The sequence below is a fragment of the Ursus maritimus genome, unplaced genomic scaffold, assembly GCF_017311325.1.
Source record: "Ursus maritimus isolate PB19 unplaced genomic scaffold, ASM1731132v1 scaffold_19, whole genome shotgun sequence".
Taxonomy (NCBI): Eukaryota; Metazoa; Chordata; class Mammalia; order Carnivora; family Ursidae; genus Ursus; species Ursus maritimus.
Genome location: NW_024424341.1, coordinates 7,944,429 through 7,971,078, shown reverse-complemented (window position 1 = coordinate 7,971,078; position 26,650 = coordinate 7,944,429). Strand labels below are relative to the sequence as shown.

Here is a 26,650-nt window from a genome sequence, read left to right as displayed (position 1 = left end):
CCCCCCCCCCCCCCCGCAGGGCCTGGTGTTCGAGCCCCTTCCCCTACTCGAGCCCCCGTGCTCCCGAGGGCCTTCTTGCTCTTCCAGTGGAGAAAGTGTCGGCTCTCTGGGATCCAGCCTGTGCGTTTTGAAGTGTGTACAGGCCTGACCCCACCCCTCAGGCCTGGCTGTCCTTTGTCCCCGTGCTGTTAAGAAGACAGAGCTACTAGCTTGGCCTGCAGGACCTTCCGGGCGAGTCACTGAATAGGTTCCCACTGAGGGATTGTTTTTCTAGTTCTTGGAATTGATGCTGCTTAGACCATAAAAATAAAAGGCCCGTGTCCTCGATACTTCGAGTTGTCTTGTGAATGAGCGGATGTGCAGGGGGATGGAGGGAGTTGTGTTTGGAGGTCCTGATCGGAACCGATGCCCCACAGCTTGCCAGGGTGACAGATGCCACTGGAGTTGCAGGGGGAGGCTTGTGACGGGGGAAAGCTGATGGGTGGACATTTGAACCGGGGTTGTCGAAGATCTGTGAAAATTGGAGCAGCCAAGAAACATTGTTTTCTTAGCTGTAAAATCATTTAGTCAAAATGGTAGGAAGTTGTGAATGGGAAGGAGGGTGGTGGGAACCCTGCCTCTCACCCATTGCCCTGGCAGAAGGGTCTTCCTTTTGGGGACCCACCTGGACATGGGACTGAGATAGCCAATCTGTTGGGTACATAATGATGTCAAGGGGGAGCCCAAGTCTTGGGGGAGGTTGTGCTGATTCTGCCCAGGGCACAGCGAGAAGCACCCCACTCTGTCCTCCCTGTGTGTCTGTGACGGTGTGGTGAGTTCCCCATGAAGGGCTCCCTGCAGGAGGCAGGAGTGCCAGGCAGTGTGGCCAGCCCCGTCTGTGGACTCTCACATGGACTCTTCCCAGCTGGCTTCGGGGCAGGTGGTTGTAGCCCTCAGAGGTAGATTGGTTGGGTCAAGCCCGCTCCAAAATTGTTGACTGAATGGGAGCTCCGCTTGGGCCTCTGTCCTCTCCCTGTGTCCTTGTTGCCCCCTCACCCCATCCACACACAATGCCCTTTCTTGTGCCCAGAGGCACCCGAAGGGGCCAGGGACCCTCTTGCCCCCAGTGTGGTCAGCAGTGAGCTCTGGGAAGCCCAGGGAAGCCTTAGGGATGACGGGCGCTGCGAGGGTTGGTGGAGAGAGGGCCGGAGGCCGGGGCTTGGGTTCCGCCTGGGCCACAAACCTATGCGATCTTCGCAAAGTTGGCTGCTTTCTCTGAGTCTCAGCTGTGAAATGGGGGGGTTGGAGCAGCCAGTGTGTTTCCAGTGGTAGGCTCTAACCCACTAGCAAATCATGAAATCACCTTGGGACGGTCACAGTCAACGAAATGAAAAAGGAATTAGTAAGGCAGAACAGAGCATGGGATGGAACAGAATGGAATGGAATAGAGGGAAGGGAAGAGAGAAGTCCAAGCAAAAGGAAAGAAAATGCCAAAAGACATCACGCTTAGGAAGCTCACCTGTAGTTACATTAAATTTTTTTTTTTTTTTTTTTTTTTTTTGGTTTCACATGTGTCTGTTAGTGTGTGGCTGGGTCATGTGTAGGTATTTTTTGCTATAGGTTGCAGTCTAAAAATTTGAAAAAACACAGGTTAGTTGGCCTACAAACATTCTTCTAAAGCTTATGGTTCATAAGCATAGTCCACTAGCTGAGTTGACCTTGGGCAAGTTCTTTTTTTTTTTTTTTTTTTTTTTTTTTTTTTTTTTTTTTTTTTTTTTAAAGATTTTTTTTATTTATTTATTCGACAGAGATAGAGACAGCCAGCGAGAGAGGGAACACAAGCAGGGGGAGTGGGAGAGGAAGAAGCAGGCTCATAGCGGAAGAGCCTGATGTGGGGCTCGATCCCATAACGCCGGGATCACGCCCTGAGCCGAAGGCAGACGCTTAACCGCTGTGCCACCCAGGCGCCCCCCTTGGGCAAGTTCTAATCATCTCTCCATGACTCAGTTTTCTCATCTGGAAAATAGGAGTCATTCAGTGTCCAGCAGAAAGGGTTGTTAGGAGGCTTCAGTGAGGGAACCGTGTGGGGTGGTCGGCCCACGAGTGCACAGTACGTGTTCCTTGCTAGCTGATACATACCTGTCGCTGTCTGTCTACTCCTAGACATGGGGAAGGGGGTGAGGAGCCAGATCTATCACCTTTTGGGTCTTCCTCAGCCAACCTCTGGAAGGGAGGAGAGAAAACGGGGCCTGCAGTGCCTTAGCTATCCTGTAGAGCCCAACGACCGTTCCAGGGAGGCGCAGCTGACGTGGCGTTGACTGGGAGACGCGTCTCTGAGCAGAGCCCTGTGCCCGTCTGGGGGAGAGCTCTTCTATGCCCTCTGGGGGGAGGGCCCCGGGTAGGGTCAGACAGGGCCTGAGCAACCTTCCATTGCCCACAGAACCACCTCTGCTGTGTGCCACTCTCTGGGCAGAGCTGAGAGCCACTGAGCCCCAGTCGTCGGGAGCCCGGCTGATGGTCCCGGGGCCCCGGACCTGTCACCTACAGTCATCTGAGCATTTCTGTCTTTGCTTAGTGTGAACCTTTGTGCCCCTGGCTCCATTTTGAACCACGTGAAGTGGGTACACGTCTATAACAATAAGGACTGTTTTTCCTTGTCACCCTCCCCCACCACACCTTTCCTTAACAATGCAAGATGGGTCCGTGCAGAAGTGTTAATAAGAAAGAAAGAGAGAGAGAGAGAGAGAGAAAGAAAGAAAGAAAGGGAAGAAAAGGAAGAAAAGAAAGAAAGAGAAAGAGAGAAAAGGGAAAGAAATGAAAAACGTTGTCCGGGAAGCTGCCTGGTCAAGTTTGCGCTGCAGGAAGTAGGAACTCAGGGGTGGAAGCCCGGCCTCCTGCAAGGGCCGAGAAAGGAATCGTATTTTTGGCGAGGGGATGAGAGCGTGTTGGGCTGGGTGTGAGTGTCAGAGGAGCAGCGGAGAGGGGACACTCCACTCTTCGGGAACTTTTCCGGATTTGGGCGCAGTTGGCCACGTCGAGAGGAGCAAGGTCCTTGGTTGGACGTCAGGGGAAAGCTTTGTGCTTCCAGAAGGCGGCTTCTTCCCCCTCTCCCTGTGCTCCTCTCCGCCTTCCCGTCTCTTTCCCCGTCTCTTTCTCCCGAGGTGCACATGGCCACATTTGCAGGTTAACTGGAACAGCTGGAGACGCATTATTAGTTTCCCGCTGCTCCTTCATATTTGCTTGGATTTTTTTTTTTTAACGGCAACATAATTTACAACTAGTACACTGGTGTCAGAGCTGGCATGTTCTAAATCCGCATCAGATTCATGTAATGCCGTTGCTTATCAGTGAATGAAGTCATAATTATTGCTTTGTACCATTAAATAGCATAAATATATAAACTGTTATACAAATTGCAGCAAACGTTTCCTCTGGGGAGCTCTAGACCAAATTTTAATGTCGTGCATTTGTCTGGGGTGGCAGTTTCTATGGTATATAATAATGTTGATAAATTTTACTGTAGCAAGTGACATTTTAGAGCATTAATTTTGGTTGCTAAAAAAATTCTGAAGAATGCTCAGACCAAACTGGGAGGTGCTCTGAGAACCAGCTGGGCGAGGCTGGGTCAGGTGAGGTTTCGCTTGAAGAGTACAACGGCGGGGGGGCCCGTGTGTCACCTCCCAGGGCTCCTCTCCACAGGAGATCGCCACCCCCTCCTCGCTCAACTCCCGGAGGAAGGCAGCGGATACGTTTTCCATGGCGATGATGATAATTAATTTCAAAAAATTCAAATCGATTCATTTCTCCCTTAAATTTGAAGTGTGCGAGGGGAAGTGGAAGGAGGGCCTGGAAAACGCACGATTGGTGGGGAGGTCCTCCTCGTAACCTCCTTCCCAATTATGTAAATTCTGTGTGGGGTGAAAAAAAAAATCCCCATCCTAATTAGTTATGCAACACCTGGCCTCTGACGACGTTTTAGATGCCAGGCGTGCGGTTGCATAGCCTCCGAAAGCCATTATCGTCAAGAGCGACTTTTGCGGAGAGCCCCAGGACAGCACATGGCATTTACCTGGCGGGCTCTTCGGAGAGCCGGGTGGCCGGGAGGAGTGCGTCACCTCCGCCTTCAGGAGAGGGTGTGGGGACTGGAGACTCTCTGTGGGGGCCCACTCGCTATGCTGGAGCCGCCCCGGGGAGACAGAGAGTGTGGCGTGGGCTTCTCGCCCCTCCAAACCCTGGGCCTTGGTGTGCTGGAACGTTCTCTGAGACGCTCTGTCACCATCACCTGAAAACCGACTGACTCCTGCCTGCCTCGAGGTTCTTGGAGGTCCCCGGTGAGCCTCATTGCTCTCGTGAACGTGGCCGTGAGTCGTGTCATCCTTTGCCATGTGGTAGGATGACACAGCCCGGCCCCTTGGTCTTGGGTGGCGCCCAGGGGCTAATTCTGCCCCGAGAGCTGTGAGTGGAGGGAGCCTGCATTGCTTCCAGGCTGGAGTTCTGTCTTTTGCTCGTGTACGGCAGCTGTCAATGCCAGAGAAGCAGGTGCTCCTGTACCCTAGGTACCCGAGTGGTTTCCACGAGCAGAGCCCCTGAGATGGGCATGAAGGGCGAATGAGAAACAAACCTTTGTTGTTTGCAGCCCTTGTGCTTTGGGGTTGCTTGTTACCACCCATTTCCCTTCCTGCCTGACTGAGACGGGTCTCCCCTGGCTCCCCCCGCCTTCCTGGTTTTCCTCAGGGTGCTGCGAGGGCCAGGAAATGGGTCGATTTTTTTTTCACCTGGAAAGAATATCAAGGAGATACAGATGTGTGCCCACTATTGGTAGTGAGGAAACTGAGGCTCAGAGAAGTTAGGTGACTTTCCCAAGGTCACACAGCTTTAGAGGCGTCAGGCATCCATGCCTCCCAGTAACAAAGAGGCTCTTTCCTCACTCTTGCCTTGCCTGGGAAGAGCGAATTTTCTTTAACAGAGGCAGCTAGGGTGGGGCTGTGGATATAATCATTAGGAAGTGGTAGGGACTGCAGGGAATATTCCAAAAGCATTAAAATTCAGCATTTTGCCCACGGCCTATCAGCTTTGGCATTTGCTTCTGTGTCCTAATGACATCTCGAGCTTCCAGAGAAACATTTCTTTAGCTGCTACTGTATGCTCTCAATGAGCACCGCTTTCTGAGGTCTGGCCCTTGACTCTTGAACCTTGAAATGTCGAACGAAATTCTCACATGCTTCTTCCTTTGTATCCTCCAACTATCTGACAAGGTCTTTTATAATTAGGATGAGGACCTGGGCCTTTACCCTGATCCTGTAGCCCCTGAGGGACCTTGTGAGTTCTCTAATCCTACCTTCTCCTTTCACAAATTAGGACTCCGAGCTCAGAGAGGGAAAGAAACTTACCCAAGGACACGCTTCTGTGGTTTCTTCATTAAAGGGTCACTGTTTGGAAGTGGGGAAATAACTGTTTGGATGTGTGTGTGTGTGTGTGTGTGTGTGTGTGTGTGTGTTGAGGGGCATGGTTTGAAATGGAGTGGAGAATAGCCAGTAGGGAAGGAAAATATGATCTCCTTAAAAAAAAACTTAACTTTTTTTTTTTTGCTTAGTCAAAAGACTCATACCATGGACTTACTACGTGCTGGTCAAGTGTTTGATCATTAAAAATAATCTCAATGATAAGACTACTGCATTTGTGGGTATAACAACGTGGAACTTCTTGCAGACAGTTTCTTAGTCGTGCTTATATTCCCAACACGCGGCCCTCCGCTTTGCACATAACAGAAATTAAGTATTGAATTTAATTGCCTTTATCCCTCTACTACCAATGGTCATAATTAATAATGGTAAGGAAGTTAGTGCAGCCCGGGGGTTAAGAACACAGCTCTGTGGCTGGAACGCTGCACTCCATCACTTACTGTTACCTCCTCATAGAGATTTTTTTTTTTTAAAGATTTTATTTATTTATTCGACAGAGATAGAGACACCCAGCGAGAGAGGGAACACAGGCAGGGGGAGCGGGAGAGGAAGAAGCAGGCTTCCAGCGGAGGAGCCTGATGTGGGGCTCGATCCCAGAACGCCGGGATCACACCCTGAGCCGAAGGCAGACGCTTAACCGCTGTGCCACCCAGGCGCCCCTCCTCATAGACATTTTATGAGCTCATCCCAGATGGAACGTGTTTAGCATAACGCCTGGCACATAGTCAGCGCTTAGTAAATGGTAATAATTATTAGTCTGCCTGTCCTATCTCAGAGCTGTTTCAGCTGAGGCTCGGCGAGCCCAGTCATGGCCAGTGTCTGTGCAGGTTTGCTTGGGATGCGGGTCCTCAGCTCAGCCCAGGCAAATCCATTCTGCCCACTCCCCATGTGCCATGGAAAATAATTTTGCACCCCAAACTGCAAAATCGCCATTTAAAGCAGCAATGTCTGCTCACAGGCAGCTTTGGAGAATTGTTTCAGCATGAGCTCTTGCTCCAGCTGTGATTGCTTTTCTCACTGGGGCTGCGGGCAGTGAGTGGGTGGAGTGGGGGGTTCCCCTGGCTGGTGACAGGTGGGCAAGGCTGGGAATGATGCCCACGGAGTTCGCGGGCTCTGAGCGGGGTGGACGAGATGGGGTGGTCCTATGGGGCCCAGGGCCCTGGCTTGCACACGTTGGCGTCCCAGCATGCTGGGTTTGCCCCTGCCAACCCTGCCTGGCCCCTCCTCTTCTGGACAGCCTCCACTGACCCACCCAACAGCATCGGACGGGGGAGAGTGCATGGACAAGGAATCGAGTCCCTGGGGTTCGTTTCCATTGTCGCTTACCACCTTTTGTAGCCCAGTGCTTAGAAAACCAGCGTTCCCATCTGCAAAATGGGTCTAAGAATGGTGCCTCCATCTAGATTTCTCCCAAGGCTGTGAAAGAGACATGGGTGTAAAATGTTCTATTGAGGCAGAAGGGAAAGGCCATCTCTGGTTCCTTCACCAGCACCCAGAGACAATGCAGAGGGTAGGAGCCGTGTCTCAGTCCTGCGCCAGCCTCATCGGTAAGCGCTTTGACCTTGGATCGGTTGCTTAACTTCATTCCGTGTCCGTATCCTCATCTGTAAAATGGGAATAAAAATAGCAGCAGCCTCATCACACTGCTGGGATGGTTAGTGACTAACTCTATGCAAAGCTGGCTTGGCTTTAAGGTTTGATATATTATCCACACTGGATTTTTAAAAAAGCAATTACTTGCAAGAGGCAGTGAGGTCTGTGAGGTCAGGGGCCCTGTCGTCCTATTCACCTGCGTGTCCCCGGCCCCCAGCTCTGTCCTCTGTGCTTGGACGCTCACTCAGTATCTGTAGAATGGGGGAAGGATCTGATCCCCCTGAAATTGCTTCCTGGATGTCGGGCTCCTCTCAGACGGTGAGCCCGGCAAAGGCAGACGCCCCGCCCCCAGGATCGCTGCTGCAGGTGGCACCTGGCCCAGGGAGCATTTGTCACTAGAGCAAAGCCGTTCCAGGGCCCTTGCCCCTGCAGACGGTCCCCTGCCGAACGCCCTCCCAAGTTCTTCATCTAAACCTGTTCCTCCAAGATCACCTCCTCCAGGAAGCTCTTTGTCACTCACTCCGTCATTTAGCAGATATCTATTGAGCACCCACGTGCCGAAGGGATCCCCGTGCTGCACCAGACACGTGCTGAGGGGATCCGCACCTTGCATAGAAGGAATTTCTTCCCTCTTCGTGTTGCCCAGTTCCTATCCCTAACATTTTATCTGCCCTTCTTTTTTTTTTAATTTTTATTTTACTTTTTATTTTCGCTTTTTTTTTTTTTTAAATCCACCCTTCTTAAGGAGCTGATTTTCCTGCCTGGTGTTATGTACCCACCTGGCTGATCTCTCTCCTTGAGTAGATGAGAGGTTTTTAAAAACTTCATTGAAGTCTGTTGTATGTCCAGAAAAACGCACAAGTCACATAGGCTCAGCTTGATGAATTTTCAGAAACCGAATGCATCCAGACTAAGAACAGAAGCTGACGGCCCTCCAGTGACTCCCACACACCCCCTTTCCACACTACCTCACCTCAAGGGCAAGTGCAGCTCTCACCTTTGCACCTGCCGGATGGTTTTGTCCCCAGCGGTGACCTAGAGGCAGGATACGTGTCCCTGTGTCTCCCGGACCTCCCAGCGCAATCCCTGGCATTTGCTGAATAAACAAGTGGATGGATGACGATGTTACTATAATAATGGCCGGCAGGTCCTGTGTTCTGTCAGCGCTTTGAAGCAGTACTTTGCGGGCTGCCTTGTCTGGCCCGACTGAGATTCGGAGAGGTCAGTGGCTTGCCCAAGGTCAGCCAGCCAGTGAGTGGCGGTCGCTATGACCTGGGTCTGCCCGGCCCGAGTCTGGAGCTGGCACTCTGCACCTTCTTCCTGCTGGTTTACAGCCCTGGGCAGTGCTTCCTTCGCTGGGCCAGCTGGACACAGGCTCAGCGGGTGACAGAGCTGAGCTGTCCTTGGCGGGCGAGCTGCCGGTTCCTCACTGCGCCCGCCCACCCGCCAGGCGCCCCATTCCTCCCGGGCTGCACCGAGCCTTCTGTGTGCCTCTCCAAAGGACAGGGCATATTTCTTCCCAACCCTCCTAAGACCCAGCCCGCACTGGAGGGCTTCATCATTATGCAAATTAGCTGGATTGGATCTGCTCCCGCAGAGGACTCCGGGGGCGGCAGAAGGACAGAGCTGCCTCTGGAGCGCCGGGTTGAGCCTTCGATTAGGCCGGTTGATGGGTGGGGGGTGCGGGGGCCATGGAGCTGGGGCTGGTGCCAATGATCTGCCCCCGGGGAGGCTGCTGGGAGTGGGGGGCTAGGGACAGGTGCTGGGGGAGGACAGTAGCCTCAGGCTCCCAAAATTCTTGCCGAAGATGGGACCGGAGAAAGACGTTCTTTTTGGATGTACTCTTTGTGTATTGAGCCCTTTTATGATTCATCAGTAAGTAAATATCAGCTGAGGGGTGATTTGTTTCTAACAAGCTTATAAAATACTGGCGTCATTTGTGGGCTTATTGGAGTGCTGATTATAAACACTCCCCCATGCCCACTCCTCTATGTCAAATTAGCATTCGAAATACAAATATTGGGTCTTTGGACCACTTTCTACCGTCTCTTTGGAAGCCGGCGGCGCAGGAAGGGGCAGCGGTCGGACCCTGGCCTTGGCCCGGGAGCACTTAGAACTCACTTAAAGACTTGAGGGGTTGAGGGGAGAGCCCCTCGCTGGGCCCTCCAGAGGGTGGGAGCCTCCCGGTCCTGCGAACCCAGCTGCTTCCCCTGCCCTTCTCGTTGCCAAGTTTCCTGTGACCCAGCTCCTCCCGGCCCCCGGAGCCTGTCACCTTCAATCTCACGGAGGGCACAGATCCGGGCAGGCTGCATCTGGCCTGCCGAGCCGTTGGAGCTGGTGCCCTCCCCGTGGGCTGGGCCCGGCCTGGACCCAGTCAGAGGCAGCGCGGGCTAAGCTTGTCGGGACTTGGTGGTGGGGCCACCACCCACCAGTCTGCTCACAGGGGTCATGGCCTCCCTGGCATTTTTCGCCCACTCGGAACCTCACTTCCCATCTCCCCACTGCTTCTGGCCTCTGGTCTGGAGGCCATGAGTCCTACCAGCCATGCTCCCCTTGCCTCTGAGGCCTGAGCCTGCGACAAAGCCCGTCAGCTCCCACGCAGCCTAACGCCCAGTGTGGGAAGGGACGGTCACGAGCACTTTCCCAGAGCACCTTCCCAGCCATGCCTCAGAGCTGTGAGGGCCCAGCAGGTGCACTCCAGACTGTATGCGTGCCTGCGGATCACACCTCTGTCCCCATTTTACAGATGGGGAGACTGGGGCACAGAGAGGTGACTTTCTAGGACACACAGTGGCAGAATCCAGACCTGGAAAGTGGCCTGCCCATTCCACTTTGACAGGTGATAGAACTGAGCCGAGGCGACAGGGACAGAGATGGGGTCCCGGCAGGGACCGGCAGGCAGTAGGAAGCTGAGTGTGGCCTGCTGCCACTGCCCAGTGTCTCTGATGGGGAGAACCACAGAGCAGGGACTGAGTGGGGCCACGGAGAGCTTTGGTCCGACCCCCTCGCCTTCTAGACGGGGACACCAGAGAGGGGATGCTGTCATTGTTGTCATTATCTTCATCAATTCAGTAGATTGATTTAAAAAAATTAAAGCTGTTATTCTATTTATTACCAAAGCTGCCCATGCTCCTTGCAGGAAAACTAGAAGACACGGCCGAGCCACAAGGAGAGTGACCTAAGGGTAACAATGATATGACTGTGCTAATGGCTGGTGGGTGGGTTCAAACCAGTGCTTTGCAGGCTGCGTCGTCTGGCCTTCCTGGGCTTCAGAGAGGGCAGCGGCTTGGCCTGCCAGTCAGAGGTGACCCTCTAATGCCTTCGTGTGTGTCCTTCCACCGATTCTTTCAAAATCACACATACGTAGTGACATCCTCTTTAAAAAAAAAAAAAACCCAAAATAGGATTGTGTTGAATACCTCATTTTATTTCCGCGTTCATTACATGTGAGGTGGAGACGGATGGAATAAAGCTGTATGTGTTGTCTTGGAGAACGTGTTTGTCCCTGGTGCTGGTCCTGTGGGCAGGGACTAAATATTGTTTACCTCTAGAGAGCCCCCTTCCCCGGAGCCAGCATTGATTCCCACTGCGTGCCGTCCACCTTGCTGGGCACTGGGCAATGCCCGGGCTGGGGGAGAGAGGGGTGGTGAGCAGGTGTGAGTAGGCCAAGCGTGGGGAGGATAGTTTTTGGGTGCAAAAGAGTAAAGGTCCCCCCATGGAGCTGGAGAGGAGGGACAGGAGGACAGGACACGTTTCTCTTGAGGTGGGAGTTTGAGCTGTAATTTGAAGACATGTGTCTGTTGGCCCAGTAGGGACTTCCGGGGAGGACTCAGCTGTGAGAGGCACGGGGGGTCCTCCGTTGTGTACCGGGCAGGAGGCCACCAGCACTCCCATTTTCATGTGGGATCCCAGTCCCATCAGCATGTACGCAGCTCTCTGCAGGTGCATGGGATTTCTGCCCTTCTCGACACTGGACAAGGAGGAGGAGCCATCCAGAAGGAGGCTGGGATAGGGCTAAGCACTGTCCCTGCCTAGGGAAGCCAAGACACGCTCTTGATTTTGGAACCAGAATTCAAGGTAATTCGCTAGAATCTGGTTTCTGGTTTCTAAATTGCTATTCACGTGGGGCCCTCGTGTGTTCAGGGTGTGATGAAAGCATGAAATGCCTTGGGATGCCCCCCCTGCCCAGAATCTAAGGTTAACCTTGTGAATGTGATTGGGGGCCATGGGCTTTGCTGTAATGGGAGATTCTGTATTGAGCAACTCCTTTAATTTGCAGGACCTCAAAATGGGGTCTAGAGGAGCATGTGTGTGTGTATGTGAACGTGTGTGTGTGTGTGTGTGTGTGTGTGTGTGTGTGTCCATCTCCCAGTCATGCCCCGTGGGGTCAGAGGTCGTCCTGCCAGACCAAGCCTTACAGTGACGGCGGGGACCCTGAGTCTTCACACCAGGCCTTCGCCCTTCTGCCTGCCCTCCAGCGGAGCGGCCCCTGCGTCCCGGGTCCTGGGTCAGCAAGGCTGTGCTGCGGCATGCCCGGAGGACCGAGGGCTCTCGTATGGGCCCAGCAGGGCTGCTAGGCCTCCAGTGCCCCCGCTTCCTCCATCCACGAGGGTCTCTGACCATCTGCCTTCCCTAGAGCTTTGCTGCCCCCACGCTGTGTGTCCTTAAGCGCTTGGGTTAGGGGATTTTCAGGGCTTCTGGGTGACTGCGTTGTCACACATGGCACGTCCCTACCCCTGGCCTCCCGGGTTTCTCAGCTCTAGGCAACGTGGGGGCCACAGCCAGTGTCTCATTGGCCTGTCCACCTGGTGCCTTGCCTCGTGCCTGACACGGAGTGAGTAACAGTGACGGAGAGCGTAACAGCACGGAGGCTCTGAGGCCCGTTCACCCCACAGCGGGCTGATGAGACAGGCGCTGTGACACTCCCCATTTGACATCCTGGGGAACAGCCACTGACCCAAGATCCCACCGCTGGTAGGTGGCAGGAGGGGGACTTGAACCCCGACTCGGAGGCTCGGCTTCTCTCCATGTGCTGTTCCTTGCTGAATGCCGTGAGTACGCAAGCAGGGGTCTGTGTCCGGCCCTGAGAACAGCATTTTGCTTGGGGTGCGGGGTCCCAGGGCTGACTCGGTCCTGTTCTGTCACCATCCGACATGCTTGGGGAACTGTGGACCCAGAGCTGCGTGTCCAAGCTCCTGTGTCTGGGACAGCATGGAGACTGGACGCACACCCACCTGAGTGCCCGGGTGGGGTCCAGAGCCCTGGGGGTGGGGCTGGGAATCTAGGACCCAGCCACACTTGTTAGCATTTATTGAGAACCTCATGTTTGGCCCTGTTAATAACACAACAAATAAAATAACCGCTGTTATGTTTCCTCAGAGAATTTATTAGGCAGGACTGTTTGGGTTGCAAGTGAGAGAAGGTCAAGTTAGCCGAAGCAACGAGAATTTTTGAAAGATACCTTTTATTTCACAGAACTCCAGATGGCATTAGTGCAGCTAGAACCAGAGCCTTGAATGTCAGTACAGGACCGTCTCTCAGAACACTGTGCTTGGAAGGACAGAGGCCAAGCCCTGAGAATGGTTCAAATGAAGGTGCAGGTGCAGCGTCAGGAACAAGGCCCTGGGATTAATGGAGCCCGTGGGGTAGGAGGGAGTGGGTGTGGCTGAAAGCAGGGGGTTGGTTACCTGTGGCAGAAGGATGCAGCTTTTGCTCTGGGAGAATGGGAGCTACTGAAGGTTCTTGAGGAACAGAGTGAAATGATGACCATAGAACCCGGGGTGTGTTCTTCAGTCAGGTGTGCTCCAGGGAGTGAAGATGGGAGATTAGAGCAGGCATGGGGAGGTGGGGCCAGGAGGGTAGGTAGCAATGGATGAATGGCCAGGCGTTAGACATACTTTTTCTTGGAGGTATAGGAAGCTGTCTCTTCCAAGAAGGAAAAAGGCAAGTGCCAGCCAGAGCGGTATGGAGGGGCCTTCCCTGCCAGAACGCGTGGGCCTCAAACTGCATGCATTCCCTCCCAGCTAATGGCAGCTATTCTGCTCGCTGAGCCAGCGTGGAGAGTGGAGGGCTGCATGGGGGCCGCTCCACTCCCTCCCAGCCTCTCCCCAGGCAGCCTGCCCCCTCCTCTGGGCTCAGGCTGCTGGTCCCCTACTCCTCTGGGGGCACAGGGTGGGGGGCTGTCCGTGGCTGTCTGTGAACTGCCTCCTTGGGCTAGGAATGGTGGGTGGAGTGGGAGTGGGCCCCAGATTTGGGGGGACTGGTGGCAGGTGATGGACGGAACTGGCTGTGGACAGAGGCAGACTGGCCAGCCTCTGGGAGCCAGGCTGTGGGGCCTCAGCTACCCCAAGTTGGCAGACCCCCCTCATGTGGTCTCTGGGTGCTGGGTGCAAACCATCCCAGACAACCATCTGGGAGAACGTAGGTCTGGAAGCTGACCATATCAGTAAGTTCATGCTACCATGAGCTTGGGGCATCCAATAGACCTCATTTAGTCTTGGTCCTGGGTCTGTTGGAGGAAGAAAGAAAGACATAACCCTCTACCATCAGGCCGGTGATATTTTTGATTGGTGGTTGGGGAGAGGGAGTGGAGACCAGAGTGGATGAGAGGATGTCTGACCCCAGAAACCGCCTCGGAGGGCCATGCGTGTGACTCTAAGCTTTGCTCTGTCTCGTGGCTTTTGAGCCGAGCTGAAGGAAGAAGTGTTCCCTCAGAGCCGGCTCCATGCTGGCGTGATAGGTGCGATCAGATGACTTGAAGGATGTACAGTGGTTTGAATGTATTCATTTATTCCATGTTGCGTTTGAATTTCCAACTTTAGTTCAATTTTCATTTTACGTGGGTCACAGCAAAGCCCCGGTTCTTTGAGCTGTAGCCAGCAACAGAGGAACAAGAAACCACACAAGCCACTTAGCTAAGCATTGCAGATGCAAGCATTTACTTCCTTCACAAGCATCCGGGCTAAGCCAGTTGACAGGTGGGAAGTCCCTGCATCCCTTCATCTCTCTCTTGGCCTTGACCACCAGCAGGGGTCCTGTTTGCTGACATTCCCGTACTTCGCAGGGAGCAGAGGACACGGGTCGCTCCGTGAGAGGTGTCTCCGTGGTATAGCAGGTGGGCTTGTAAACTAGCCAGTGACCCGGTTGTTATCCATCTACTTCAAAACCCATTGGTCCAAAGTTACCCAATTACTTGGGTTATGGCCTTCAGAGAAACTTTGTTACTCTTGCATGTTCCCGCATTCCCCATATTCGTATCTGCCCTGGGCAGAGGGGTCATCATTAGGGTAGAGATTTAAGTTGAAGCTCAGAGACTCACATCTGGGCAGTTTACCACGAAGGGGAATCCCAATAAGTGCTAACAAGTAAAAGAGATGAGGACTTCTTTAAAACATTTCCAAACACATATACTGCAATTCAGTAAATATCTTTTAAGCACCTGTTGCATGCCACATGCCATTGGGGTTTGGGATTACAGTGGGGTTGTTTTTGTTTTTGTTTTTTTTTAAAGATTTTATTCATTTATTTGACAGAGAGACAGTCAGGGAGAGAGGGAACACAAGCAGGGGGAGTGGGAGAGGAAGAAGCAGGCTCCCAGCGGAGAGCAGGGAGCCCAACGCAAGGCCCGATCCCAGGACTCTGGGATCACACCCTGAGCCAAAGGCAGACGCTTAACGACTGAGCCACCCAGGCGCCCCTGGGATTACAGTGTTGAACAAGCCAGGGAGAGCCCCTGCTTTCATTCTAGCACAGCGTCGTCCAATAGAAGTTTCTGCCGTGAGGGAAACGTTTTGCACTGTCCAAATCAGTGGCCACTAGCCACGTTGCTGTTGAGCACTTGAAAGGTGCAACTGAATTTTTACTTTTATTTAATTTTCGTGAATTGAGATTTAAATAGCCACATGTGGCTGGTAAGCACCGTATTGGACCGTGCGGATCTAGCGAAAGCATAGGTTTTAAAATGTTGCAATAGAAACAGGCCTAGTGTTGTTACTTACCATTGCCCGGAACGTTGCTGAGGAGTGGGGATGCCCAGTGTCCAGTTAGCATGGCCAGAGGGGAGGAAGAGGTTGATTGCTGGCTCCCATCTGAGCTTCAGCTATTAGGAGCTGCAGGGACGGCTCTGTGTGTCTCCCTGGTTGGAAAACTTCTGCAAAGACGGTGCTCCCTGTCTTTTGCATGGGTGCGCTGTGTCTGTGCACGTGGAGAACATTGCTGTACGCCTTTTAAAAACGTGGTCTTGGTAGGGAAAAGTGATGTCAGCGGCGGAGAAAACCCTTGTAGTGGAAGCGGGGCTAATTCACGTGTCCCTGGCAGGGTGGTGATAATAAGGGTTTTGCGGCTTGCCTGTCACGTTAATTGTATGTTATTAGAAGGGCATTAATCTGATGATTATTAACATGATGGGATTTTTAAACAGTTGCCTTGTTGAGGAAAACTTGAACCCGAAGACCTGTGCTAGGTATCAGCAGGTGTTTGGTGTGTTAAGCAGGATTGAGCTACTTGTTTGCACCTAGTGGGCCCCTGGGGGTGCAGCTGGGCCTTCATTTTCTGAGGGCCTTTGTCCACGTCAGGTGGAAGGGGGTGCATGTGAGGAAGGCAGTGCATGTGCTCATCAGCAGGGTGTGTCGAGCCCCTAAAGGGTCAAGTTCCAGAACTTTGGATTCTGTAGAACTCTCTCCCTCCTTCGAGTCCCCTGTGAAGGTCCACTGATCCGTCCATGGTTGAGTTGGTCAGCCACTCCTGTAATTTGCTCTTTTTCCATTAAGCCGCTCAGCTAGGCACCTCTCCTCTCTTAGTGACCTGCCCAGGGCCTGGCCGGTGACTTTGTTTTCACCAAAGACAGCTAGTCACCGTGTCCTAAAGCTTACAAACGGCTCAGACTGCTGAGAGACCCATGTCTTTGTCAGCCCCTACACCCAGCTTGCCAGCAGAGGCCTCTGCGAATGCAGTGCATTTTCTCACCGGCCACCCAGGACCGCTGGCGCCTCGGGGCACGGCTCCCTGGCTGTTGCTCGGAGGCAGGCCGTGGAGTTGGAAGGGGCCTCCCTTCATCGTGGATCTCTGCCCCTGGGCTGGGCCAGCATCTGTTTGAGAGTCTCGGAGCACCGGTGCCCTCGGGGAGCCCCCCGCATGGGCCACGCTAGCAGGAAGGGCAGGCCCGGGCCAGGGAGGTGCCGCATGAACCTGAGACCCACCCTCGTCCCCGTGGAAATCCCACGGAGTTTGAAGACAGAGGAACAAAGAGAAGAACCGTGAAGAAAGCAGCCACGTTGGCTGCAGAAGCATCGGAGGGGCGGCGGAGTCAGCTCCTGCGGCTGGAAGCGGGAAGCTGCAGCGAGCCACGGCTGAGCAAAGCGTGTGAAATCCAGACACAGCTTTTGCCATCGCGAACATGGGGAGTGGTGGGGAGGTGGAGGAGGAGAGAGACGAGGAACGCTGACATGCAGCCACTGGCCAGATGGACATAACATAGATTACCTGGAATGTGCTGGGGGCCATTCTGGGGGGGTTCTCCGCTGTGTTACAGGCGGCCCTGGGCGTGGAGTTTCAGGGCAGAATCACGGCCGCAGTCACGACAGCTTGCCAGTAGTACTGTGGTCAGTATGCTTTATCTTGTTCTCACTCCCTCTCCATCACAGCCCTGTGAGGGCAGTGGCTTTCTCCCCATTTCACAGGCGACAAGACTGAGCCGTACAGGTCCGTGCTCAGGCTAGTCACCCTAAGATCTGAGGCGGAGCCGGGAATAGCCTCCACGCCACCGGTTTTCAGCCGTGGTTCCCCCTCCGCTCGCCAGAGAAGCTCATCTTGATGGAACAGGGGTGAGTGGGGGGCAGTCAGTTGAGCTGTCCTGTTTGCAGTGATGGGAAATCTCCAGGGGAGTTTCCCCGGAATCATCCTCAAGCTTAACTGACCCCTCGCTAACATTCATGTGACGTGGCTCTTGGGAGCAGTCGGTCAATGGAACCATCTGGAGTCTTGTGACTTGAGTTTCGGAGGAAAAGAGAGTACTCGAGTACTTGTAACTCAGGATAGCAGGGTCCTGGAGATGTGCCTTGGCCAGATGGCTGTCCTGCCATGGGAACCCCAGGGTGAGTCTGGGGGTGGCTGAGCCAGCCAGGCCTTCCGGGGTGTGGGACCAGGAGGGAGGGCCTGCTATTGTCCCTCCTCTCAGCCTGCCTCCCCCAGACTCCATGTGGACACCTCCCCCAGGTGCGGAGATGTGCGTCTGCCTGGCATCTCGGTCCGCCTCTCTGCTAGGGACACGCCTCTGGTGAGGACAGTCTCGTCCCACCCTGGAACAAAGCCAAGCAGCCTAGCGGTGAAGCCAGGCTGGATTGACACGCCTGAACAGCAGATGAGAGGAGAAATCTGAGTCCGGCTCTTCTGGTGCATTTCTACCGGATGCTGGCCTGCAAGAGGGCCCAGTGCTTCCGGCAGGAATGATGTGGGGGTGGGGTGGGGGGGGGACCCGTTCCACCGGCGGGCACCTTCCCACATGTGGCCAGAGCTGCATTCTGCTGTGGTGGGGGATTCAGTCTCCCCCTCTCTTCTGCGGGCCGGTAGCCTCCGTATGGACGGGCCACACTGGTTTATCGTGGTGTCCTCATCATTGCCGAATGGGGATGTTGGTGGATACCTGGGTAAATAAGTATAAATAGTTTTCTTTCTGATATGTGACCGGATTATTTTCCAGTTGATTTCAAGCCTTGGCCCCAAGTGGCCCACAGATCAAAAAAAGATAAGGGTCAGTTACAAGGTTGAGCTCATTCTCCGTTGCCATGGCAACTGACCTCAGGCAACCCTCAGAGGACTACACCCAGCTCCCCAGGTGATATTTTTACTGTCCACGCCATCAATCCCAAGCCTTTCAAAACTCAGACTGCCTAATTGTCAGGGCTCTGTTTTGAAGAGGCTCCGGGTCCCCCGTGGGGCCCTGGTTCAGGCTGCCAGAGCTCATTTATAAGCCTTTCTGAAACACGGGGGACCAGGAGATGGGTCCCTCCTGGCCAGAGAGGCCTGGGAAGGTGCCCCCGAGGGGAGGAGGAAGGGCACAGCCCATCCTCCAGGATTAATTAGGAAAATGGGAGCCCAGAATGGGGGCGGCGGTGGCGGGGCGTGCCTTCAAGCAATGGCTAAGTGTTCTTGAGTGAGGGGAGGCGCTGAGCACCCTAGCATTTGGGGCCTGGGGCAGCAGGGACACCATCGCCTCCCGAGTCTCCAACAGCCCCTCCAAGGACACCCCAAGTCATTCCCATTCCAGCTGTGATAATAGGAGAGTGTTTCCCACCGTTGATATATTTCTCAGTCTTCTGTAAAATGTAGACAAGTGACTGTAGAAAACTTCCCTCCTTCTTAGAAGTGGAAGCATACAATCTTGGGAAAGATTATAGCTGTGAACACACAGCTTCACGGCAACAGCCATGAAGATCGGCATCCCCAGAAGCCTTTTTATAGGGCTCAGTGCTCCTCAAACTTGCGTGCATGCCCAGATCACAGGGGCACTTTAAAAATGCAGATTCTGCAGGTCTGGGGTGGGGCCCGAGATTCTGCATCTAACCAGCTCCCGGGAGGTGCCTGGGCTGGCGATCTAGGGACCACCCCTGCCTAGCAGGGATGTAGATATTCAGCGCAACAAGGGCCTAGGGTGTTGGGGGGTCCCAAGATCAGCCCTTGCCCCCACTTCCATGTTTACCCAGTTCCTGCCTGGCCTCTGGGGAAGGGCTCACCCTCAGACCCTGTTTCTTCCTTTGCCCCTTGTCAGCTCCCAGGTCACATATCACCCCACCCAGCCCCCTTTCCCTTACAGCCTGCCTTGGTTCATTTCCTTGTGGTATTTAATAACAAATCAATAGCTACACAGCCTGATCTGGCTGCCCAGATATTAGTATCTGCCCTCTTCTCTTCCACCCAAAGGTCTCTGTTCCTTGCAGAGAACAAAGGACCCTGTCCCCCATCGGCCTAGGTTTCTACTTCCTGTTCAGTGCCCGTTTGTGGTTGGCTATTTATTAGGGCAGTATCAGAGGGGTCCTCTCCTGGGGTCCCCCTCTTGCCTGCTCATTTACCTGGATGAATGCTGGGCTCCTTGTTCTTCCTCCTTATCTCTGTGTACCCTGTGTGTGTCTGAGCCCAGGCCCCTGGATCTCAGGGGTCTTTACTTGACCTGAGCCTTGGGGTGGGCTGTGGAATCGAAGACTGGTGAATTTACTACCCGAGCCAGGAGCAGAGGCTTTCAGCTCGATGAGGCAGCCTGTGCGTCCCGTCCCCTGCCTTGCCTTCCACTCCCAGAAGTGCCGTTGCAGGGACAGTGCTACGGCCCTGGGCTGGGCCACGCTGTCACTGTGGGTGCTGCCTCCCCGCTTTCCTGGCCCTCCTGCCAATGGGAGCTGGCTGGCAAGGGGGCCTCCAGGCTCAAACGTGGAACCCGGGAGGGGACATCTGTCTGTCCTCCTCACCCCCAAACTCTGGATGATCAGGGAGCAGAGGGTGGCTTGCTGGGTCCCAGGTCTCATGTCCTGGGCCCATTTTGGTATTTTCTGAAGGTGTAGAGAGCTGCTTGGGGTGACCGCGTGCCCCCACCCCTGGCTTGGCCACTTTGCTGACACAGGTGCTGCCCCTCGAAGCCTTCTTTTCCTTTTCTGTCCACTGAGGGGGACCCTTCGGGTCTGCACGCCTGGAGCAGGCCATTTGTGAGGCTCTGACTAGGGTGTTTCCGAAGGCAAGCACAAAGTTTATAAGCCACCAGTCCTAGTGTGGGGGGACCAGTGATGTGTGGTGACCAGCTTTTACCAGCAGCCTTACCCCAGGTTCCAAGCAACGTACTAAGTGCTTTACACGAGTCGCTCATTTCCTGTTTATTGAGCACCTGCTATGTCCAGGCCCTGTTCTAAGCACTGGTGACATAGCATAAGCAAAATATCTCTCACGGAGCTTACGTTACTCTGTGTGTGTGTGTGTAAGATGTGCAAGAGAGGGAGTCAGTTAAAAAAACTAAAACAATCAACTCTGTAATATGCCCGGTGGTGATAAGCACTATAAAGGAAATTAAAGGTGGGTGAGGTGTAGACAGGATGGGGGTGTGTGCTGCTTTAGCGGGGGGCATCCAGAAAGGCCTCTCGGAGGAGGTGACATTTGAGCAGACTCCTGAATGAAGTGAGGGAAGGAGGACAAGGAGATGGTCTGGGGGAGGAGGGTTTCCCTGAGGGCAGACATCCTGTGGCGGCGGCAGCCTGCTTGGCAGCCTTACAAAATCCCTGTGAGAATGATGCTTCCCATTTTCTAGCAGAAGCAACGGAGGCTCAGAGAGGGTAAGTAACTTACCCAAGTACGCACAGCGAATGACTGGACCTGGGACTCAAACTCAAGTGTTTCTAGTTCTCACTCTTGTGTCCTTAATTGCTGCTTCCCGATTGGAGGTGGCTAATTATGCCCCCTGTTGACACAGGTGGCAGTCACCGGTCCTCTCTGCTTAGAGGGGTCTGTGCCGTAATGATACCACTCCTGGGTCAGTGTCCCCGAGTGGGGTCCCTGCTTCGAGAAGGGCCAGGCCGGGCCCAGCGAAGTGGCGGGAGCAGGTCGCGCTCAGTGCATTAGAGCCCGAGAACAATGCCCTGTCCACTCCCCGCCGCAGCCTGCTGCCCCTCCCTCCCAGGCAGCAAATTATGGCCTCCGAATGTGTGCCCAGGCCTGCCTTTGACATCAGTGGGGCCCACCTGAGCTTCACCTTCAGGATTCTGATAATCAGCTCTCTCTCCTCCTGGCTTCCCCCAAGACCTGTATGGAAATAAGTATGTGTCTGCCAGGATCAAATGCTTTTGGAGACAAAAGTCGGTACCGAGGACATTACAGGAAGCTATCATCTCGGCACGATGCTCTTCCACAAAGCCCTCCGCTCCTCTTTTGGGCTGACACAGTTTCAGCCTGAAAGGTTCCAGCAGGCTGACTTGGTTTTAAGCAAAAGCACATCCTATTATTTTTTTGAGAAATGAAGTGTAAAATTAACACTTATTATTCCTGAGCAGAAGGAAAAAAAAAAAAAAAGAGGGTTGGGGTGGGGGGACTCTGGGATTTTCGTGCTTGCTGGGTTGTTTCTTTGGCAGTTAGGGTTTTTATTTATTTTTATTTTAAAAAAAATCATAATAAATCAATGGATTCCCCGTGCCAGCCCTGACTTACGGGGACTGGGAGGAAAGATCTGGCACAGTGAACAGGCAAAATCTGCATTTCACTTTACAAATGAGCGGGGCTGCATAATTCACTGGAGTTGTGTGGGTCTCTCTTATGGATGCCTGTCATGTGCTATAAAAAAAAAAAGAATAGAAAGGAGAGGAAGTGATTTTGCGTCTTAACTCACAAAATCCTCCAGCACCCCCTCCTGCCGGGGCGGACGGGCCTGTGGGCTCCCAGACAGCTTTGTCATTCTGCTCCAAGGTGTCTGCCGAGGCTGTGTGATCTTATATAATTCGGGAAAGTTATTCTCGGAGGGTGCCGCTCTCTGCGGACCCTGCGGCTTGGGACAGACGAAGGTTGTCCGCGTTGGCGGGGTAAGGAGCCACGGTATCCGTGGGCTGGCTGGTTATCGGGTCACCGGCACGCACAGGAGTGTTTGCACACTAACTAGGGCAGCTCCCCACCCCCTCCAATTTTCCTGGATGGCTGGATAGGCAGAGGTGTACACATGAGGGACCCCCCCCCCCAGGGAGCACCTCCGACCCCCTCCGGTGGGGAGAGGGCCTTGTCCTTCAGAAAGAAGGTTTGCAAACCAGAAGGCCCAGCCTGAATGGGAGAGGTTCTCGGCTCTGTGGGAGCCCCTCCGGCTTTCTTATTTTTCACTCCGTTTTCACTTTGTGCTTGTTTTCTTTTCCCTCCCCCGTCTTCCCAGGTTTGACTCTCTTTAACATGTGGGGGGGGGGGGGAGCGAGGAAAGGGAGCAGTGACACGCGGTTGTCTATCGGTCTCTTGATCTAATTAGCCCACAACCTCGCCTCGACACCAGTTTGGGGGTGTGATGTGCTTAAATGGCAGCTGTTTGGGGCCCCGGAACTGGCTCGTGGCTCATATTTTCGAACGTGGGTCCAGGGTGTAGCAGCGTCTGTGAATCAGGGGGGACCGGCTGATGAATTGCTCGGCACTCGGAGAACGGAAAGTGACTGTCAGACATGATTTCTCTGATTTATAAGTTGCGGGAGGCTTCTTTGTCCTCTCGGTGTTTGTGCATCAGACGGCACGTCTCCATTCACAGCCAAGTGGATAAAGGCCCCGCTCGGCAGAGAGCAGTAAATCCTCCTTTGCCATCCCTGCCCGCCCGGGGAGATGGCTCTGGCTGGGTAGGGGGAGAGGGCCCAGCCGGGGGCAGCTCTCCTCTGTATTTCCCGAGCCCCTTCTGTGGGTCCAGGCGGGGCCTGATGCTGTGGGGGCTGGAGGAGAAGCAGCCGTTATCTGTGCCCATCACCTAGTTGCCAGGATCAGAAAGACTCCTAGGATATGGTTAGATGAATCCAGGGTCACTGTGCTCAGCCAGGTGCAGCTGTGCATGCTGGTGTAGTCAGGGGAGGCTGCCTGGAGGTGGCGGGCAGGTGGGATGCATATGGATGGGGAGGGTCTTGTATCCTGTTCAGAGCACCACCCCCAGTTGGCTGTTACCTTAGCAAGTGGTCTAATTCTCTTTCCTAGAAATGGGGTTTTACCAGCAAGCAGGGTTAATTCTGATATTTAATTTATGGGATCAGCTTAAATGGAAGTTATATTATAAACGATAATAGAAACCTCTGTACAATCATCATTTCACATACCGTCTGCCTTATTAATGCCCAAGAAGTGTCCACATTCTACCAGGGCGGGCGAAGATATGCGGGTGGTACCTCTCCGCCTTTCGTTTATCCATTCCGTACTTTGTGCCAGGCACTGAGAAGCGTTGTTTGTGGGGGGGGGCAGGGGGTGTGTTGGGGGTCTTCTGAGGCAGCCCCCACACAGGAGGCCATCTCTAATTATGATGAGAGTCTCCCCAAGGGAAGCGGGAGGACGTGAGTAGGGCCTATGCGGCGAGCGTGCTGAGCCTGCCCCGTGTCCCCAAACTTGTCAATGAATTCCTTTTCCGTCAGTGGAAATGGAAACTCGCTGAATCTCTGTCGGGTGCATGTGGCCTAGTTGCCGGGGCTCCAGGGGCACGACAAACACCCGGTAGATTCCAGCCAGTGGGCTATGTGGGGCAGGCCCACCTGCACGCGCACGTGTGTGTGTGTATGTGTGTGTGTGTGTGTGTGTGCGCGCGCGCGCTGCTGCGGAGGGTGCCCGGGGGGCAGGGGGATGGCTGGGCCAGGGGGATGCATGCTGTCCCCGCCAGCCCCTGCCAGGGCCTGGGGACCCAGGGACTCGCCAGGAGCCTCAGCCCATCTGTGTTCATGTCTTGCCACTGGCAGAGCCCCTCTGCTACCTAATTCTTGCCTTGGAGGGCAAATCAGAGCACCTGGCACCTTTGGTGAGGGCTGGTTCCCTGGGGGAGCCCGAGAGGGAGCCCGTGTCCTTGGCTGTCCCAGATAATACTCTCGCTGATACTGGCGGGCCTGACAACAAACACTTACTGAGCGCTTGCTGTGTGCCAGGGGCTGGTCAAAATCCTCTTTCATGTATTAACTCATTTACCTTTTGGGGGGGAAAGATTATTTATTTGAGAGAGAGAGAGAGAGCAGGGAGGGGCAGAGGAAGAGGGAGAGAGAAGTTTTAGCAGACTCCTCACTGAGCTCAGAGCCCGACGCGGGGCTTGATCTCACAACCCTGAGATCAGAACCTGAGCCGAAAGCAAGAGTTGGACGCTCGACCGACTGCGCCACCCAGGGGCCCCTGCATTAACCCATGTAACTGTCACATCAACTGTAAGAGGAAGGCTATTGGGGGAGGGTGACATTTTTTTAAAGACTTTTATTATTTTTATTTTTTATTTTTTTAAAGATTTAATTAATTTATTTGAGAGAAAGAGAGAGCGCATGCATGTGCAGGGGGAAGGGCAGGCGGCGGGAGAGGAACAGGGAGAGTCCCCACTGAGCGTGGAGCCTGATGTGGGACTTGATCTCAGGTCCCCGAGATCATGACCCGAGCTGAAATCAAGAGTCAGATGCTCAACCGACTGAGCCATCCAGGCGCCCCGACTTTTATTTTTTTTAGAGCAGTTTTAGGTTTATGATAAATGGAAAAGAAGATACAGATTTCCCTTGTATTCCCCGCCCCACACGTGCATAGCCTTCCTCGTTATCCAGGCCACTCCCCGGAATGACCAGCTACATGTTTTTTGCAAAGATGAATCTACAGTGACGCCCCGTCATCACCGAAAGCCTGCAGTTTGCCTTGGGGTTCCTCCTTGGTGTTGTACCTTCTGTGGGTTTCAGCAAATATGTAATGACATATCTCCATCATTATAATGTAGAGTGTTGCCACTGCCTAGAAATCCTCTGTGCTCTGCTCGTGCATCTCTGACCCCACCTTAGGCAACCAACTGATCTTTTTATTGTCCTCATAGTTTTGCCTGTTCCAGAATAGTTGGAATTGTACAGCATGTAGCCTTCTCCGATCGGCTTCTTTCACTGCGTAATATGCGTGGAAGGCTTTCCGCGTCTTTTCCTGGCTTTGATGGCTCAGTTCATGTTAGCGCTGAATAATAATCCATCATCTGGATGGACCACAGTTTGTGTTTCCGTTCACCGACCGAAGGGCCTCTTGGTTGCTTCTGAGGTTTGGAAATGATGAGTAAAGTTGCTGTAAACATTTGTGTGGACGTAAGTTTTTAGCTCCTTTGGGTGAATACCAAGGAGTGAGATTGCTGGATCATATAGTAAGAGTATGTTTCGTTTTGTGACAAACCGCCAAACCGTCTTCCAGGGCGGCCGTGCCGTTTTGCATTCCAGCAGCACTGGGTGAGAATTCCTGTTGCTCCACGTCTTTGTCAGGACTTGCTGTCATCAGTGTTCTGGATTTTGGCCATTCTCAGGGTGTGTAGCGGTAAGGAAGGCAGTTATCGTGTATTTGAGAAAAGAGGAAACTGAGGCACACAGAGGTTCTGTAACTTGCCCGAGATCATGCAGGGAGTGGCAGCACCGGGTTCCAACCCTGGATGATGTGGGACTCAAGCCAGGGGGACTCCCCGCCACACCCCCTGCTGAGCCACGGGCCACGCTGGTGGCGGACGTTGGCCCCTTCCGTCCTCACACAGCCTCATGGGACAGGGGCTCGCGGGGGCCCTCATTTACTCTAAGCGGACTAACGCCCGGGCCACACAGTGTGGAGAAGCAGTCAGGATTCGAACTCTGCCCTGCTGACTCCGGGCTGGGGCGCCAGACCTTGGCTCTGCTCCCCTGGATGCTGGTGAGAAGCTGGTCCCCGGGGTACACTCTCTGTCCTGGGCACCTTTGAGTGAAGGTTTGAGGTCATAGCGGCTCCCAGGTGGGTAGATGGGGCCATGTTCCAATCTGGAAGGTCAGGGTGTCTGCCCTTTGTCCGTCAGCCACTGTCCATAGGCCATCTGTTCCAAAATTGTAAAAAAGAATGTTTTGTTGTTGTTGTTTTGGTGACATCTACTAGGGGCGATTCAAGGCTCAGAGCAAAAGCCAGAGAGCCTCGCGGCCAGCAAGGCCCTGGGCGATGGGCATCCGTGTGTCCCGTCTGACCTCACCCCACCCCACCACCCCCTTCCCCAAGCTTCAGGCACACTGCCCTCCTGCTACCAGCAAGCCAGTGCATCTTGGGGCCTTTGCCCTTGACTCGTGATGTTCTCACGTTGCCTCCTGACGCTGTGTTATGTGTTGGTCATCTTTTATTACGTGTCTCTCCCACCATCAGAATGGGGACAAGCGCGCTGCCTGTTTAGGTCCCCACAGAATCCCCAGCTCAAAGCGCCTGGCACACAGTATGTGCTCAGTAAATATTCCACTAGATTTTAAAAGTTCTGGTTGGATTCCTTTCTCTGTGCAGACCCCATGCCGGGCTCCTCTCCACTGGAACATGGTCTCAGATTCCAGCCACTGATCGTGGCCTGCACACGCTCTTGCTTGAGCACCAAGAGAAATCACAGCAAACGATGCCTTCGAGAGCCGGGTATTCGGGGCTGGCCGCGGGGACGGTCCGCCTCCAGGGGCAGGGCCATCTGGAGCTGGGATGGGTCTTGGCATCTGTGGCCCCCACACCGGCCCTGGTTCTGGGGACCAGGGAGAGGCTGGCCTGGGCTATTCTGGGGGCCTTGGGCTGCTGCCCGGAGGCATGGCTTACAGGGTCACTGACTGGCCTCCGTTTTCCTTGCAGAGGAAGGCATCAACCACGAGTGTAAGCTGTGCAACCAGATGTTCGACTCCCCAGCCAAGCTCCTCTGTCACCTCATTGAGCACAGCTTCGAGGGCATGGGCGGCACCTTCAAATGCCCCGTGTGCTTCACAGGTAAGTGTGCGTGGGGTGGGGGGGATGCAGTGCCTAGCCCTTTAATTGCATATGTTCCCGCCCTGACATGGACCTGGTGTCCCCAAGGGACCCACAGTCCATCACCCTGCCTGCCCCATGCAGAGCTGGCCCGCACCCCCTCACCTCTGGCCCCTCCTCTTAGTCAGGTTGAGAGCCCTCTTTCCTAGCCCACCCCT

General features: G+C 54.0%; 1 protein-coding gene across 2 annotated transcripts in view; it reads left to right on the top strand.

Annotated features, from left to right (window-relative positions):
- The window catches only part of ZNF423 (zinc finger protein 423), a 137,718-nt gene that overhangs the window by 82,466 nt on the left and 28,602 nt on the right, over positions 1-26,650 (top strand). For both annotated transcript variants that reach the window (XM_040633268.1, XM_040633267.1), the window contains one exon: positions 26,322-26,453. In XM_040633268.1, coding sequence (XP_040489202.1) covers positions 26,322-26,453 — 132 coding nt within the window. The remainder of the gene's footprint in view (positions 1-26,321; positions 26,454-26,650) is intronic.